This window comes from Perkinsus marinus (assembly GCF_000006405.1).
Source record: "Perkinsus marinus ATCC 50983 genomic scaffold scf_1104296928836, whole genome shotgun sequence".
NCBI classification, from domain to species: domain Eukaryota; phylum Perkinsozoa; order Perkinsida; family Perkinsidae; genus Perkinsus; species Perkinsus marinus.
The window spans coordinates 345,516-361,172 of NW_003216689.1; the positions used below are offsets into that span (position 1 = coordinate 345,516).

The following is a 15,657-nucleotide window of genomic DNA, read 5'->3' on the forward strand; positions in this document are numbered from 1 at the left end:
AATATGAGCGAGGCCACCGTGTCACCATCACCACCAGCTAGGGACTGGTCTTGGACAATGCCAAAGGATCCTGTCCGTTCACAAGGTGACTTGAGCCAAGGATGAAACGTTCTCGAGGGGTCCTCCTCAACGAGTTCGGATTAGGAAGTTTCGCATCCTTAGAAAGTGGTGAAATATGTACATGGTCAACTACATGTGTTGGTGATAATATGAAAATTCTGAGGAAATTTTCGGAAATTTTCGTTGGTTTCTGTACACGTCCACCCGAATTCGTGTGTAAAAGTCTATAATTAGTGAGGAAACTCCCCCAAGCTCAGCTGCGGAAAGCGAAAATATTTTCCAACACTGGAGAATTAGGTTGGTAATTTTTTGCAACAGTCAGCATGCTAAAAGATAGATATCAAGAACATCGTACGCGAAGACCTTTTCTTAGGTCTGGGTTCTGCTAAAGAGGTGCCCTTCCGGGACAGTCTCGAGGGCCCAATAAGAGGGACTCAGCCAGTGGATGAGGGTAGTCGCCTCGGACCATGACAGAGGCTAACGAGTATTATGTCGATCTCTCTTCAAGGGACCACTCCTAGCGTTGACGATATTGAGAACGGTCTTCTCTGTGTGGACAGTCCACGGATGGTTGAGGTCGATTACAGCGTCCCGCCGGGCTACTATCGGATGATGGAGAAAATAGAAGCTCTCATAGCAAAATTGGAATTGGATACTATGTGATAGCAACAGCTAAGCATGGTCGGTCTTGTGTCAGGATTTTCCCTTCGTATTTCTGAGGCGTCTTGCGTTTACTGTAATATGACTTTGGCAGTTCTTGTTTACAATGTGTGCTACCAAAACTGGACGATATTCGGAATCGACGTATCGAGGATATGTTATTGGAGATACTACTGTGGATGGGGACGACGTGGTAGTGGCATTACGACAACCCCTAGGGGAGGAGGCCTTTGAAGGTAGTTAGAGAGAATATGCATATGGTCAACTACGTATAAAAAATCCTGGGAAATTGTTTTTGGGGTTTTTGTACATTTCTACTAGAGTTGGTGAGTGAGGAAACCACTATAGATGGGCAGAACTACGTTACGGACCGTTACGGTTCACTTTCACGATTACGCTTCAAGCCTCGTACCGCAAAATTACAGCGCCGTAACGTGTCTTACGGAGATACAGAGGACAAAACGAGGATTGATCATTCATGTCGCCTAAATCTATTTCATGTGAATGCGAATCCGTGGATGAGGCCAGCTTGGCGGTTCCGGGCCAGCCTGGGAGTAAGACGGACGCAATTTGCAAATTAGACGAGTGGCAAATGCGAAACCAAATGTTACTCTCTCATCGGTTCGGTTGAATCCGAGCCACAAACAACGAGTTTAACAACTATTTGAGCTATCGTGGAGTGCATTACAGTGAATCTCTCTATCACAATTCTGAAAAAGCAGTTCAGCACCAACCGTAAAGTCGTACGGCCTTCCCGTAACCGTAAACTGCTTACGTTACGCACGCCGTAACGTAAACCGTAAAAAAAACGTTACGCTGCCCATCTATAGAAACCACTGAGCTCAACTGAGGAAAGCGAACATATATTCCTCCAACACTGAGTAATGAGGTCGGTCATTGGATGTCTTGTCACAATGTCAGGTATAGAGGAGTGGTCCCAAGTCTGGTTATACTACCTCTTGCAGGGATCGGAAAAGGCCACTACGATAGACTATCAGGTGAGTAAGGGAATCAGTATGGGAAATATGCACATGGTCAACTACATGTGTTGGTGACAGTATGAAAATTTCGAGGATTTTTTTCGGAAATTCTTGTTGGTTTCTGTACTCCTATAGTTAGTGAGGAAACTCCTGAGCTCAGCTGTGGAGAGCGAACATATATTCTTCTAACACTGGAGAGATTATTGTAGAAATCCATCTCAATCGCCTGTCTGATACTAACCCAAGTCAATAGCATTTTCAAGTCAAATTTATTTTTTTACCGAAAAATTTATTTTTTTACCCATTTGGTTGATTTTCTACCTTTCTCGTTAACATTTTACCCACGCCTTTAATAAAATACCAAAGAAAATTAATATTATACCCGGTTTGAAAGTTTAGGATTTTTGATCTGGCAACGCTGTAGCATTGCACATCTGTATGATGATGGTGATAACTCTGTCGTGAGTATTGGTGAACCCATTTGGTGAGGAATGAATGAAATCTAATCTCATAACATCTCTTGTATCATCAACGACTAGCGCAGCTTGTGCTACGTCTCAGCGAAAGATATTGATGGAAGCGCAATGACATAGAATGAGGAGCAAAACTTAGAAGATCTTAGTTCAGCAGTTGCGATCATCACAAACTCTTCCCGCAGGTGATGGACATAGTCTCATTAGAAGGTAGGAAGTTACGGTTACGTCCCATAGCAGGAACTACCAGTGCAGTAGAGGGAGCTCGAGTCATTGATATTAAGCCTTACCACACTCTTGATGCTGTTCTCTAGTCTCGACTGATGCTGTTTGTGGTTCTTGTTTGAAAAGTAAATCAACTGCGGGTAAATCGAATGCTTGTGCTCATTCGGAATCACTAATGCGAATTCCAAACTAGAGAAAAAACTGTGTCGGTGATTTCGAAAGCCGATGAAGTTTGTATGCCTCTTTTTGAGGCACTCCGACGTGTGAAGGGAATAAAAAGAACAATGGTCGAGTATTAAAGTAAGTGGGAAGAAGGACCCAACAGGGAACTCAAAGAGCCCTCGCACAGAGCCCGCGCAGTTTTTGTGCCGCCATCGGTGATGTGCCGTATTTACACTGCCGCCCACAACCTATTCGATTATGCTACTCCAGTTGATCTCTTCGTTGCTCATTTCATCCACAGGTTTAACCTCTCGTACACTTGTCTATCTTACGTTGTCAATTTAATAGAGCTAGAGCTGAGATCCCTTAGTTGAGCAATCTACACAATGGCGAGTCAAAACATGTCACGTAAAAAACCGTGAACGTATGACGTGACGTGATGAAACTGTGTTCGTGGAACGATAACACAGACTATATTACAGCGTCGATGGCACTCCTCACCCTTTGCTTCGCCGTGGTGCACGCTATCTTCACTGGTGTGGAGGGATTGCCTAACGGCACCTATTCGTCCGATACTGCAGTAGTCCTCTTCTTTGAGGTTTCTGTCTATCTTGAAAGCTTTACTCAAGGCACTTTCGACTTGTCTGGTATTCCGGATCCCGAATATGGTCATTTGCTTGATGTTAGAGAGGTGAAATTCAAGTTCAACGGCACCCACCTAATCCCCAATCCTCATGATACGGATATGAACGAGTTCTTCCGAAAGTATAAACTACCCTCTCAGCAATGGTCTGCCCTTCAATATGATGAGTCAGCTGATGCGATACATGTCAACTGGAATGGTACAATCTTTGTTTGTGAGAAAGACTCATCCAAAGATGAAAAAAGAGAGCTGGCCCAAGACGATACAGCCAATGGTGAACGGAGGCTCGGAGAGAGGTATGGTGTGGATGCTATGTTTAACATCTCTCGCCCAGAAGGCAATAGATCTTACTGGATCTATTACCCCGTCAACATCACGGCTCGCTTCATCCTTCTGAATCTTCATTGTATGGGCTGCACATGCGAGTCCTGGAAGTATGGAAGCCGTCTGATCGACTATGCTCTCGAGTACAGGTTCATAATGTTCACTCCTTGTGGAGTGGAAAATGCATTGTATATGAAGAGCTGGAACGCAGGTTCTTGCTGTCATGCCACTTCAGCTGTCAACGACACGGAGTTCATTCAAGCTATGCTCAAGGATCCTCGCTGGAACTTGCCCGACTGGGCCCCAGTCTACGCTGTCGGGTACAGTAATGGTGCTATGCTGGCCGAAACTCTAATGTGTCACAACATTGTCTCAAGAGTTGTCTCAATCGCTGGGGTTCTTGTTCTAGAGAGAAAAACAGCTGCTTTCGGTGCCTGTGATGCAATCTTCAATTCTACTGATGATAAGAGAATAGCCCACATCCATGGCACTGAGGATGATTATGTCCTCGTGGGGCGGCGCCTGGGTTTATCCTTTTCCTCCTGTCAGAGCCAGTATGGCAAGATGGGCAAATAGGATGGGTTGTGACAAAACTTTCAATCGTACGAACCGTTTCGAAGGACGTTTTAAGTATCTAGATTGGCACTGCCCTTGGTCGAGGAATGTATCACTGGTTCGTGTTGAAGGCGGTCAGCATAAGTACTACCAAAGAAGAAACTTAGATGTGGCGAGCTATGCTATGCGCTTCCTCACAGCTGAGAATCCTTAGGCTTGAGCCCAAGGGAGCCTCAAGACTCTTTCTGGCTCAGTCTAGTCTCAAAGTGCTCTTTTCAAAACGCTTCCCACTTTTTCTTCTCATTCGATTTTTTCAACGTTGATAAGTTTATGATTACGATGAACATTAGCGCTGCGAGCGCTCATCTCATTCGTCTCTCAGCGCTTCCTAGTATTTGGGGCGCTGCTACCGACAACATGTTCATCTGGGACCATCTTAATATAATATAGCGTCTTTGCGTTGTTAATAGGGTAACTTCGATGGCCTTAATCATTCAAGAATTACTTTGAAAGAGTCTGCTCAAATTAATCAAACTCGAACTCGATGCATTCATCAACCTATCGGGAGAAAGTCTCTGGAGAACTATCGAAGTGTAACCCTCACAAGACCCAACCTCAACTAGATAATAGCTAGTACTACTAGCGAAGCCTTTGTGGTGGCTGAGAAGTTCTTTGTGACACTTATCGCTATTGTGCCGAGAGCGCCAAAATTATTTGCCCTGCATCACCCTGCATCATGCAAGTCAAGACTTCTACCACCACTTGAACCCTTACTTCATGATGAAGATCGCTTACGAGTGAGGGTGTTGACAGCTCCACCAAAGGGATAGTCCATTGTAGGTATATAGGCCTCAGTGAGACTACACAAGAAGGAGCATCCAGTGGTGGTAGCAGCAATCTGGCTAGAGGCGTCAAGGTAGGCGGCCGGCGACTCGGAAATCACTACCGTATGGATCCAGCGCGGATCCCGAGGCTAAGGGTTCTGAGATGCCAGGCTGACCTTTTGACACGAAACAAGACATTAGTGGAAGCCGCTCTCAGCGAATTGATGGCGCTGTACGGCTCACTGTGTTTATCTGGTATCTTTCTGGTTCTTCCTTCTACTAAGATTCAATGAGTCGAGGACCTACGTCCCGGCCCTGTTAGCAGTTTCACAAGGTCTAATTCTGTCCAAGCAAAATTCGAAGGCTCGGAATAAACTGAAGAGGATATGCAAGTTTCACAACGTTGAGAGCTATGCCCTCGCGGAAGTCTACTGCGCATTGGAGTTTCACCCGCTATATGTGAAGTGGCGTATTAGTCTGCGAAAAACGCGATATTCGCCGTGATATGCAGTAGTCGTGAAGAACGTAGTTTTTCACTAGTGTTTCCCATATCGCGGCCCGTGAAACTCCATTAAATCGCTAGGATGATATTCATTGTGGATGGCAGTTGAAGATGAATGGCCGAGTTCCTCCTACGAAACGGTCGAGGTGTGGTATGAGTCAGGAGGGGATGCGGACTCTCGACTCGTTCTTCACCAAGAAACCGGAGGTAGGCTTGGTTGTTATCGCAGCATACGAACTATCGCTGTTCTGTGACGATGATAAGTGGAAATTAATCCTTCTCTCAGGGGGTAGTGTCGGATCGTCATGTCCCCCCTGAGAGTAAAGACACTGTTCATACCATTGACATTGAAGAGAGTCAACCTAGTACTGTTTCTGAGGAGTATAGAGAGAGTAACTTGAGGAGAGCTCTGACGTGCGAAGGGAATAAAAACAACAATGATCGAGTATTAAAGTAAGTGGGAAAAAAGGACCCAACAGGCAACTCGCCAGATGTGGGAGAATTGAAAAAGATGAGGAATGACGGTTTCGAGATTTCCTACCTGAAATGAGTCACATCCTGCATAAAACCCTCACAGGAAATAATCAACACCAACAATAAGGAAAAAAATCGTTCAGGAAACGTACGTGTGAGAAACAATTTTTTCATACCATTTTCAGGCCAAAGATTCCCCTCCGGCCCAAGTCCTCAGCGGGCCGACCTCCTTCTCACAGCAGCTTGGGAGGGCCTTTAGCCCAACGAGCAAGACCGACATCTTCGGCGGACTTGGTCTATGAAACTGACTCGAATATCTCGGAGGGACCAGGAAATGCCATTGGAGGTGTCTCCACTGTTATGAGAATAGTAGGCGACTACTATCCCCAGTGAGGGAAAACATGCACATGGTCAATATCATTTTTCTGAGGAAATTCTGGGAAAATTCTCATTGAGTGCTGTATATTTTCACTTCGGTTCGTATGAGAACTCCCATAGTGAGTGAGGAAACTCCTAAGCCAGTTGAGGAAAGCGAGCATAAAGTCCACTACTGACTATCACCGAACAGTACGCATGATGGCTTGGTGTAGATTAAATACTATGAAGCCCTTTCCCAGTCAGCGGCCACCATTTCCCATCACCCAACGGTTCCGAGTACGTTCCCATCGCTTGACATTTCTTGTGATTATTTCCTAGGTATGATTTTTTGGGGACCTCCTGGATGCGGCAAGACGACTTTAGCACAGCTTTTATGTCGATCGTTGACTCAGTCTGGCCTCCCATGGCGCCATACGAAGCTCAGCGCTGTCAATGCTGGAGTCAACGATGTAGGTCTGGAGATTCCCAAGGCTGAGTCGATGGAAGGTTGACAGGTTAAGAAGGTCGTTGAAGAAGCTGTGAATGCTAGGAGGCTCTCTGGTGCACGTACGTTCTCTTTTATCGCTCAACAGAGTGGGGAAAATTGCACATGGTCAACCACATATGTTGGTGACAATATGAAAATCCTGTTGCTGGTTTCAATGTATCTTTAACTCGATTCGTGTATAAACTCTTATAGGGAACTCATGGGCCCAGCTGAGGAGAGCGAACAACTATTGCAACACTGTCGCTAAGGGAAGGTTACAATATCAGGCACACTACTATTCCTCGACGAGATCCACCGCTTCAATAAAGCTCAGCAAGACGCCCTGCTTCCTCACGTAGAGAGCGGCACTCTGACGTTGATTGGTGCCACCACGGAGAATCCTAGCTTTCAGTGCAACAGGTTGGCTTGCCTCTTACTTCAATACCAGTGTGATTTATCGTGATTTCTCTCAGAGCTCTCGTCTCTCGCTGTCAAGTAATTAAATTTTCATCACTGACCAGTGACTCTATTGGAAGAATAGTAAACACTGTTGATGACGGAGGGAGGCCGCGATGGTTTCTATAGTTACGCAGAGCACTGACAAGCTACTACCCGCAAGTAGCAGTGGACGAGTCGACCGGAGATCTGCTGAGAATTCTGGCGGAATTTGGTATGGGCGACGTCAGAGCCTCGCTGAATGCGCTAGAGCTGGCCTGTGATCTGGCCATGATGGGTCCTCGCTGTGGGGAGGCAGCCTCCTCTGGTCTTCGACGAGAACACATTGAAGAGGTTAGGACTATATTAATACAGCGAGATGGATGGCTTTTTGCAGGCTATGGCGACCTCTTCTTCCGGAAGGCACAGACTGCTGGGCTATGACAAGAACGGCGACATCCATTACGATCTCGCCAGTGCATTGCAGAAGTCCATAAGAGGCTCTGATAAAGATGCCGCAGCGTGAGAGAAGTTCTTCCCACTTCTATTTATTCGATTTTCGCTCTTGACAAGGTATTGGACGACCAGAATGTTGCTGGGTGGGGAGCCTCCTGAGTACGTTTCACGGCGGTTGATGAGAATAGCCAGTGAAGACGTTGGTCTAGCCGATCCACAGGCGTTGCAGCTAGCGGCTGCAGCTCACACTGTGACCATGTCCACTGGGATGCCCGAGTGTAGGGAGTCGACATTGTTATTAGTTTGTTGTTGATATGCACTGTGATGAATAAAGTATACCTTCGTGCATGCGTGCACTGTATGGCACAGAATGTATACGTACTCTATTATATGTTACTTGTATAGCAGGATAGTGGCAAAAAGTGATAACGGTATTCTTAGTATTGCCGGTTCAAGATAAACTGTCTCTAATGCGTTCTACACAGTTGCACGCATATACCAAGGTCCTTTGAGTTTGATTGCCTCTGTGATGGAGCGACTGAGGCACACGAGCTTATATCGATTGAGATATAACACGCTCACATATGAATGGCTACTACACGAGTGACTTACATAACAGGCATTGCCCTTCAGGCTCTACAGCTCTGCTGGAGGTAGCCCTTTACCTGTGCGATGCTCCTAAGAGCAATGCTGTGTATGTGGCGTACAAGAACGCATCGAAGGCCATTGAAAAGGCTACGACTGATTCAGAAGTGGATGCCCAACACAGTCGACCTTCCTACGTCTTTGGATGGTGTCAGGTGCCACTGCATTTACGGAACGCTCCGACAGGGCTGATGAAGGAGCTGGGGTATGGCCGCGATTATATCTACACTAACGAGCCACGACCGACGCAACCAGGGGAACTCGCACCCGAGCAGACGTGGGTGGATGCTAGTATCTTCCCTTTCCAAAGGCTCCTGTCAGATATCTTCCAGCAGGCTTGCAGAGAGGCGATATATTTCCAGAAGAATTCTATGACCGGCGTGGTGACCGGACAAATGTGTCTATTGAGAAGTGACTATGATATCGATGTATTGTGTTTTCTAGTGATGACGGTGTCCGTCCCGTTGAAAATATATGCCTTTGATTATGAGGGCATGAACGCTTCGGCCTCACGTTAATAACATTAACTTCATATTGGCATATTTCCAGTCATGAACAATAACAACAACGTCAGCTTGACAGCGGATGACTTGAACCCTCCACGGGATCAAGACGCACCTCAGAGGGGTTCCACCCAAAGTTTTAGAGATCGGCCCCCAAATTTTAGAGCTCGCCCCAAAATTACCGCTACACATGTGATCACATGTGGACAGGTGCACCCTTACTCTGTGATCTGAGCGAGTTCGAGCAAGGGCAGCTCATCACAGGGAAGGTCGCGTCTTATACAGCTTCGAATAGCCAGCACGACAAGTTGAACAGGCCCACAGGGCACTTCAGTCTGGATCTACTAGCACTGGCGTGGGACAGGTGCACCCTTACTCTGTGATCTGAGCGAGTTCGAGCAAGCGGAGCTCATCACAGGGAAGGTCGCGTCTTATACAGCTTCGAATAGCCAGCACGATAAGTTGAACAGGCCCACAGGGCACTTCAGTCTGGATCTACTAGCACTGGCGTGGTACAGGTGCACCCTTACTCTGTGATCTGAGTGTACCGTTGCTTCCAGAAGACTCAGAGGAACCAACACCGAGACAAGGAGAGGTGGGGTTGCGAGGAGACTGTGCATCGTCGGGGGACTGGGAAGAACTCAAGGCATCGCCGGGCATTATGGATGACAATTAATAACTTGAGCCAAGATGGCTACGGTACCAATCTCAACATCATTGATCGTTCAACAGTGAATCTGATACCACAACGGTTGTGGCACAACCGTATACACGTGCAGACTGGCACGCAGACGCAACCTGGCACGCAGACGCACAAGAAAGGTAGCAGGCCTTGGCAGGAAACTATAAACTTGAAGGACTAAAAAGTTGGAGTTGTCTAACACATCCCAATAAAGATGCTCCGTAGAAGGGCACAATACCATCGACACGAGGGCCAGTTAGGCACTGACCATGGTACAATCGCCCCTGCCGTTCGACGGGAGATCATTTAGCAGGGAATAATCGACAGGTGATTAATTTATGACGAGTCAGGCGTCCAAGTCGTATCCAAAGGCACTGAGCCTTGACAGAGACTCATCACTGAGCGGAACCTTCAGCCATGATCCGCTAAAAATGACGTCGTCCACCTTGATCACCACGGGATCAGCATGATGCATCGTGAAATCACCACTGGCCAACCGTCTTGCACGGTAAACTCTGAAGGTTTTATCCTCAACAGAACCCTCGACACGATGGATCCGTCCAATATCCAGACTAACCACCTGGCCGTCAAGTTCACTAGTTTCCCACGCAACCCAATCATCAGCTTCGAGTTGATCGAGGGGAACCACCAGGGCAGGAGGTGTGGCGTCGACAGCATCGAGCTCGTTACCAGCATACTTGACTAGTTGACCGAGCGCCACTGGACCGCTGAGACCTTCCACCCAAGCCCTATTTCCCTGAATTTTAGTAACACGGTAAGGGCCGATAGCGCCAGACCGACGTGAACCACGCCTCACTACAAAGGCTAAATCGTTCTCTCGTACGACACCAAATGAGTTTGGTCGATATCTCCCGGCCACATCATCAGCCGCCTTTCTCTTTTTCTCACGCAATAAAGCTTTCTTGGAGAGGTAGTTCTCGACAGTAGCGGCATATTGATCAGGAGGCAGTCGCTTGAAGGGATCCTCGCCGTCGTTGAAGTCGCATAGGGACCCAGCAGCAGTACGTGGCTGGTATCCTAAGGCCACCTCCATCGGTGAGCTTGGTAACCCATCGCTTCTGGACATATTATGAGCACATCGCGCCCCAGCACAAGAAAGTTCCAACTCTGCCTCAGTCGTTGGCGTCGTCTTGCTCATCACTGTCTTCAGTTCCTTGACTATAGCCTCACTCACACCGTTAGCTCTTGGCCAAAATGGGGGACTGAATGTCACTTTGGCACCATATCTCTCCCACACGGCGATAGTAGCAGCCGACCGAAAACATGGAGCATTATCGCAGTGAGTACGCTTTGGCCAACCATACCGAGACGCCCAACTTTCATAAAAGGCATCTGTAGTAGCCGTAGAAGTAACGCTGTGCACCTTCTTCATCTCACAAAACCCACTCCTCATGTCCACCATTATGAGAACGTAGACTCGCCCTGATTTCTCCAAACTGGTCTCAACAACGAATGGACCGGCGTGGTCGAGACTTACTGCCTCCCATAATCGGGCGGAGTCCTTATCATAATCAATAACCTCCGTCAAAGCAGCCCGCGGATGAGCACATGCCTGGACAGCAGCACTGCGAGCGCAGCGAACACATTTTTGGACATAGTCTGTCGCATCCTGGCGCATTCCAGGCCACCACAGAGATCGAGTCAAGTCGTCGATCATTCTCGCAGTTGACGCGTGGAAGTCACCGTGCGCAATGCTGAGTACTTTGTGCCGAGACATAATAGGGACATAATATCGCTTACGACCCTTCTTGTCGGTATAGAGTATGCTCTGTTCACGCACTTCTATTCTGCCTCGACCATATAGGCGCTGAAGCTCCTCAGGAACTGGGGCATCATCAGGCAGTTCACAGAGTAGCAGAGAACCAGAACCAATGTCTATCTCAGCCTCACCAAGTAGAACCACCGGGGGGCATACCTCGATCTCACCCTTGATACTAGTTTCATCGTCGTCTCCAATGTCCACAAGGACCCGCGAGAAGATGTCTGCCAGGTTGTTGCTGTCGCCCCGTATATGCTCCATCCTGACGAAGGGGACCAGGTCGCCGATGGCTTCCAGCCAACGGCACCATCTCTTGTAACGAACACCATTTTTGAGGAAATCCTTATAAGAAGGTACCTCTCGACAATGGTGAATGGCAACGACGCTATCTGATTGGACCACGACTTTAGCTCTTCCTCCGCTAGCGTCAGGTATTAGGAGATATCATATCTCCTAATACCTCAGATATGCCCGAAGCCTGCGGAGGCCTTCAACCAGGGCCAGACCTTCCAGGTCAAACATGGCCCATCTTTTCTCGGAACCACGAAGCTTGCGACTCCAAGTACTCACAACATCACCAAATTGCCCCAGAATCTCGGGAGTTACCTGCGTACCATCTTCCACCTTATCAAAGTGGAAACGCCACAGTACACAGGCTATTCCCAGGTCGGAAGCATCCGTCTGAAGAACCCATCCTTCACCTTGCTGTAGCTGCGTTCCAAACGAAACAGGCTGGTGAGCATAAAGCTGGTTCTTGATAGAGGTTTGTAGCCATTCGAAAGCTAGATCATGAGCCTCCGACCACTGGAAACGTCGACCTTTCACCAATAGGTCTTGAAGAGGAGCTAGGTGTTTCTGGAGTTCTGATGGGTCGTACACGCCCCTTAGATAGTTCACCACACCCAGAAAGGAGTGAAGTTCACCACGGTTTCTCGGCTTTGGCAATCTTCTCAACTGGTCTAGAGGTTCCTCTTGAGGCTTCCAACCGTGCTCGTCAATAACCAATCCCAAGAAGTTCACGGAGCGAGCAGGCCCACAACATTTCTCCTCGGCGACCATCACGTTCTCACTAACCAGTGCACTGATGATGGCCTTCTTAGCCGCTAAGGCGGATACATCATCGGGCGCACAAATTATAATATCATCAACATACCATAACACGGTCACCTGTGGGGGAAACTCGATACCACTCAACATAGACGAGAGATATAACTCCCAGAAATACGGGCTGATACTCAGACCTTGGGGGCACACAAGCCACTTGAAGCGGATGCCACCAAGTACCCCTCCCAAAAAGCGCTGTGACTCAACGTCAACTGGAACGCTATGATAGGCATTGCTGATATCGAGTGTGATGAAGGATTTAGCATGTCGGGGTATCCCACCTAGGACTGCACCGAAGGAGCTCTGCGACGCAAAAGACCGTATTCGGGCATTAACCTCCCGGAGATCATTGAGGACACGAACCTTACCATTACCTTTAAGCTTCAAGAAGGTAGGACAGAACCATTGAGAGGTATCCTTGTCGTCAATGATTTTGATCCATCCCTTGTCTTCCATCTCTCTTACCAGCTTGTGGGCTACCTCCAACTTCTCAGGAGCCAGCGGGTATCCCCTATGTCTGGGAATAGGGTGCTCCCTTATCACATCAAGATGAGCTGTGATGTTGATAGAGGACGACTCGATAGCCATGGGGAGCTTATCGTTGTTTGCTAGGGCAGAAGCGCATAGACTCATCTCGCCAATACCAAGGTCAAGCCGAGCTTTGAGCGCCCTGAGCCCCGGCATGCCCAAGAGCACCTTACTTCCAACAGGCAGCTCGGGGACTGAGTACCCCTTCAACCGTAGAACCCTCTTAGATGCCGGACCGTAGATTTTCAGTGTGACAGGTTTACCACAGACCTTGCCGCCGATGCCCGAGATAGACATGTCCTTCCTGGAGGTATCAGAACGGGCTAAGGCATCAGCACCGTTGACAACACTCTCTTCAACAAGATTAAGTTGACTTCCTGGGTCAACCAGCGCCTTAAAGCTACGACCGTCGAAGCTCGTCAAGTAGACATACACAAGATCGTCAACTCTAGAGGAGCTGATATCATACTTGTGTTGCGATGGACTAGCCACAGCACAAGCACACAAGCGAGCAGGCTCCGAGGTTTCGGACTCATCATCAGTGAAGGGTTCTCCGCCTCCGACATACGCAGTCTCCACCCTCCTTGGACTCAGTGCAGTGACATTCACAGCAGGCGCCTTCTTCGTGACCGTCTTTGACCCACCAGTCTTCTCAACCTCACCCTCTTTAGGGCAGTCTCGAGCCAAGTGGCCTTTTACGTGACACTTGAAGCATCGACCTTCCGACCGGTCTTTCGCCTTCTGCTTGTTGACGGGTCGCTGAGGGTGTCGAGATGTCGATTGGGCGTTCTTAGTCTCAACCTTCGGAACTGCAGAATCGCATCCTCTGGGCCCACGCCCTTGGGTACTATCAGCCTTGGGCCCCGATCGGCAAGCTCCTGACACTACTCCGGAGTCTGGCGCCTTTGTGCTCATTGGCTCTGGCAGATGAGGGTCTACCGATCGCTTCCAGGTCGGGCCTCGGAAGACCGTACTTGGTAGTGGACCAAAGTGCATAGGATTGTCAGACGTCAACGTAGCTTCAGACTTGGGTAGAGCCTTAAGCGTCAAGATGGTCTTCTTAGCTTCCTTGATCAGCTCACGGAAGGTTGAGTAATTGTCAGCGGTTTTCAACGCCGATATCCAGGGACCGATAGAGCTTCTCCATGACGGAACAACGAGTATTGCGGATAGTATCCTCTCTCTTCTTTCTTTCCAATTGAAGGGAGACTGATCTGCAGCAGCAGAGTGGCTGGCTAGCAAGAGCCACAACTCGCTCTCGCGTTGGAGGAAACTCTCGATACTCTCGCCTTCTTGGAGCGATAAGGTCGCCCATGACGACATTGTACGAGCCAGAGATATCTTGGGACGAACCCTATCATTGATGACCTCCAACACGTCCTTTAGCCAGCGCGCGACAACAGCATTGTAAGAGTTATATTCTGTTTTGAACGCCTGACGTACATCAACTGCGGCTTCAGACATATCCTTCCCAACCCAGTAGCTCCATCTGCTGACAGCTTGTCTATCACCACCACTATCTTGACAGACCTTCACCAAGCTAGAGCGAAGAGATGATATCAGAGCAGGTGGACAGAGGTAGGCTAACGCGAGAAGTCGAACGGAGGCAGCTGATCTGGAGACACTGAAAGCCCTGTCCAGGCGTTCCAACCAGTTCCATACAGCAGGCGAGCCCTCGACAACATCTAAAACACTTAGGGACCTTGAGGCAACCGAATTCGAAGACATTTTAGATGCAAGGGAACCTCGCAAGCATTCCAGGCGCCAACTCTGACAGAATTTTGTCACATTGACACCTAATGGTTCCCCTCCTTGACCGATAAGGGCGAAAGAAGGAGAAATCCATGGGTTGAAGCCAATACCCAAGATGGATTCCAACAAATGGAAGGTGTCCACCTGAAGAGCCTGCACAACCGAGGGAAGTGGTTGTATGTTGGCCCCTGTCACACCTTCCACCTCAAAAAGGAGTTCGTCAATTGCAGCCCTTCGTCGAGAGGGGACGTGGGGGCTGGGAACCCCAAGCGGTACGGTAACTTGGTGAATGACTTGATTGTCATTGTCATTGTCATTGTCATCGTCTGGAGACTGACGTTGCTGACTTCTGGTATGGATAACCGCCGTCACTCGTTCTTCACCTGATGCACCCCCTCGAGCCCCACGGTGGGTGCCAGTTGTACCGTTGCTTCCAGAAGACTCAGAGGAACCAACACCGAGACAAGGAGAGGTGGGGTTGCGAGGAGACTGTGCATCGTCGGGGGACTGGGAAGAACTCAAGGCATCGCCGGGCATTATGGATGACAATTAATAACTTGAGCCAAGATGGCTACGGTACCAATCTCAACATCATTGATCGTTCAACAGTGAATCTGATACCACAACCGTATACACGTGCAGACTGGCACGCAGACGCAACCTGGCACGCAGACGCACAAGAAAGGTAGCAGGCCTTGGCAGGAAACTATAAACTTGAAGGACTAAAAAGTTGGAGTTGTCTAACACATCCCAATAAAGATGCTCCGTAGAAGGGCACAATACCATCGACACGAGGGCCAGTTAGGCACTGACCATGGTACACTGAGCGAGTTCGAGCAAGGGCAGCTCATCACAGGGAAGGTCGCGTCTTATACAGCTTCGAATAGCCAGCACGATAAGTTGAACAGGCACACAGGGCACTTCAGTCTGGATCTACTAGCACTGGCGTGGGACAGGTGCACCCTTACTCTGTGATCTGAGCGAGTTCGAGCAAGGGCAGCTCATCACAGGGAAGGTCGCGTCTTATACAGCTTCGAGTAGCCAGC

The 15,657-nt window shown here is 48.6% G+C and overlaps 4 protein-coding genes across 4 annotated transcripts; 3 read left to right on the forward strand and 1 right to left on the reverse strand.

Moving 5' to 3' along the window:
- The first annotated feature begins 821 nt into the window (after positions 1-821).
- On the forward strand, positions 822-2,497 carry Pmar_PMAR006834 (hypothetical protein). Its single transcript, XM_002788097.1, has 3 exons — positions 822-956; positions 1,642-1,718; positions 2,359-2,497. Exons 1-3 carry the CDS (start codon positions 827-829, stop codon positions 2,485-2,487), a joined length of 336 nt encoding a protein of 111 aa, XP_002788143.1. The 5' UTR covers positions 822-826; the 3' UTR covers positions 2,488-2,497.
- A 547-nt stretch (positions 2,498-3,044) lies between these two features.
- On the forward strand, positions 3,045-4,523 carry Pmar_PMAR006835 (hypothetical protein). The gene has a single exon (XM_002788098.1). It carries the CDS (start codon positions 3,048-3,050, stop codon positions 4,101-4,103), a length of 1,056 nt encoding a protein of 351 aa, XP_002788144.1. The 5' UTR covers positions 3,045-3,047; the 3' UTR covers positions 4,104-4,523.
- Positions 4,524-5,519: 996 nt separating this feature from the next.
- On the forward strand, positions 5,520-8,780 carry Pmar_PMAR006836 (werner helicase interacting protein, putative; the record flags this gene model as incomplete). Its single annotated transcript, XM_002788099.1, has 12 exons — positions 5,520-5,615; positions 5,695-5,861; positions 6,068-6,251; positions 6,473-6,536; positions 6,579-6,746; positions 6,996-7,146; positions 7,200-7,266; positions 7,312-7,515; positions 7,559-7,683; positions 7,735-7,895; positions 8,251-8,369; positions 8,418-8,780. 12 exons carry the CDS (start codon positions 5,520-5,522, stop codon positions 8,778-8,780), a joined length of 1,869 nt encoding a protein of 622 aa, XP_002788145.1.
- A 1,013-nt stretch (positions 8,781-9,793) lies between these two features.
- Pmar_PMAR006837 (gag/pol/env polyprotein, putative) lies at positions 9,794-15,148 on the reverse strand (the record flags this gene model as incomplete). The annotated part of the gene is made up of 2 exons (XM_002788100.1): positions 9,794-11,489; positions 11,688-15,148. 2 exons carry the CDS (start codon positions 15,146-15,148, stop codon positions 9,794-9,796), a joined length of 5,157 nt encoding a protein of 1,718 aa, XP_002788146.1.
- Between the last annotated feature and the right edge of the window lie 509 nt (positions 15,149-15,657).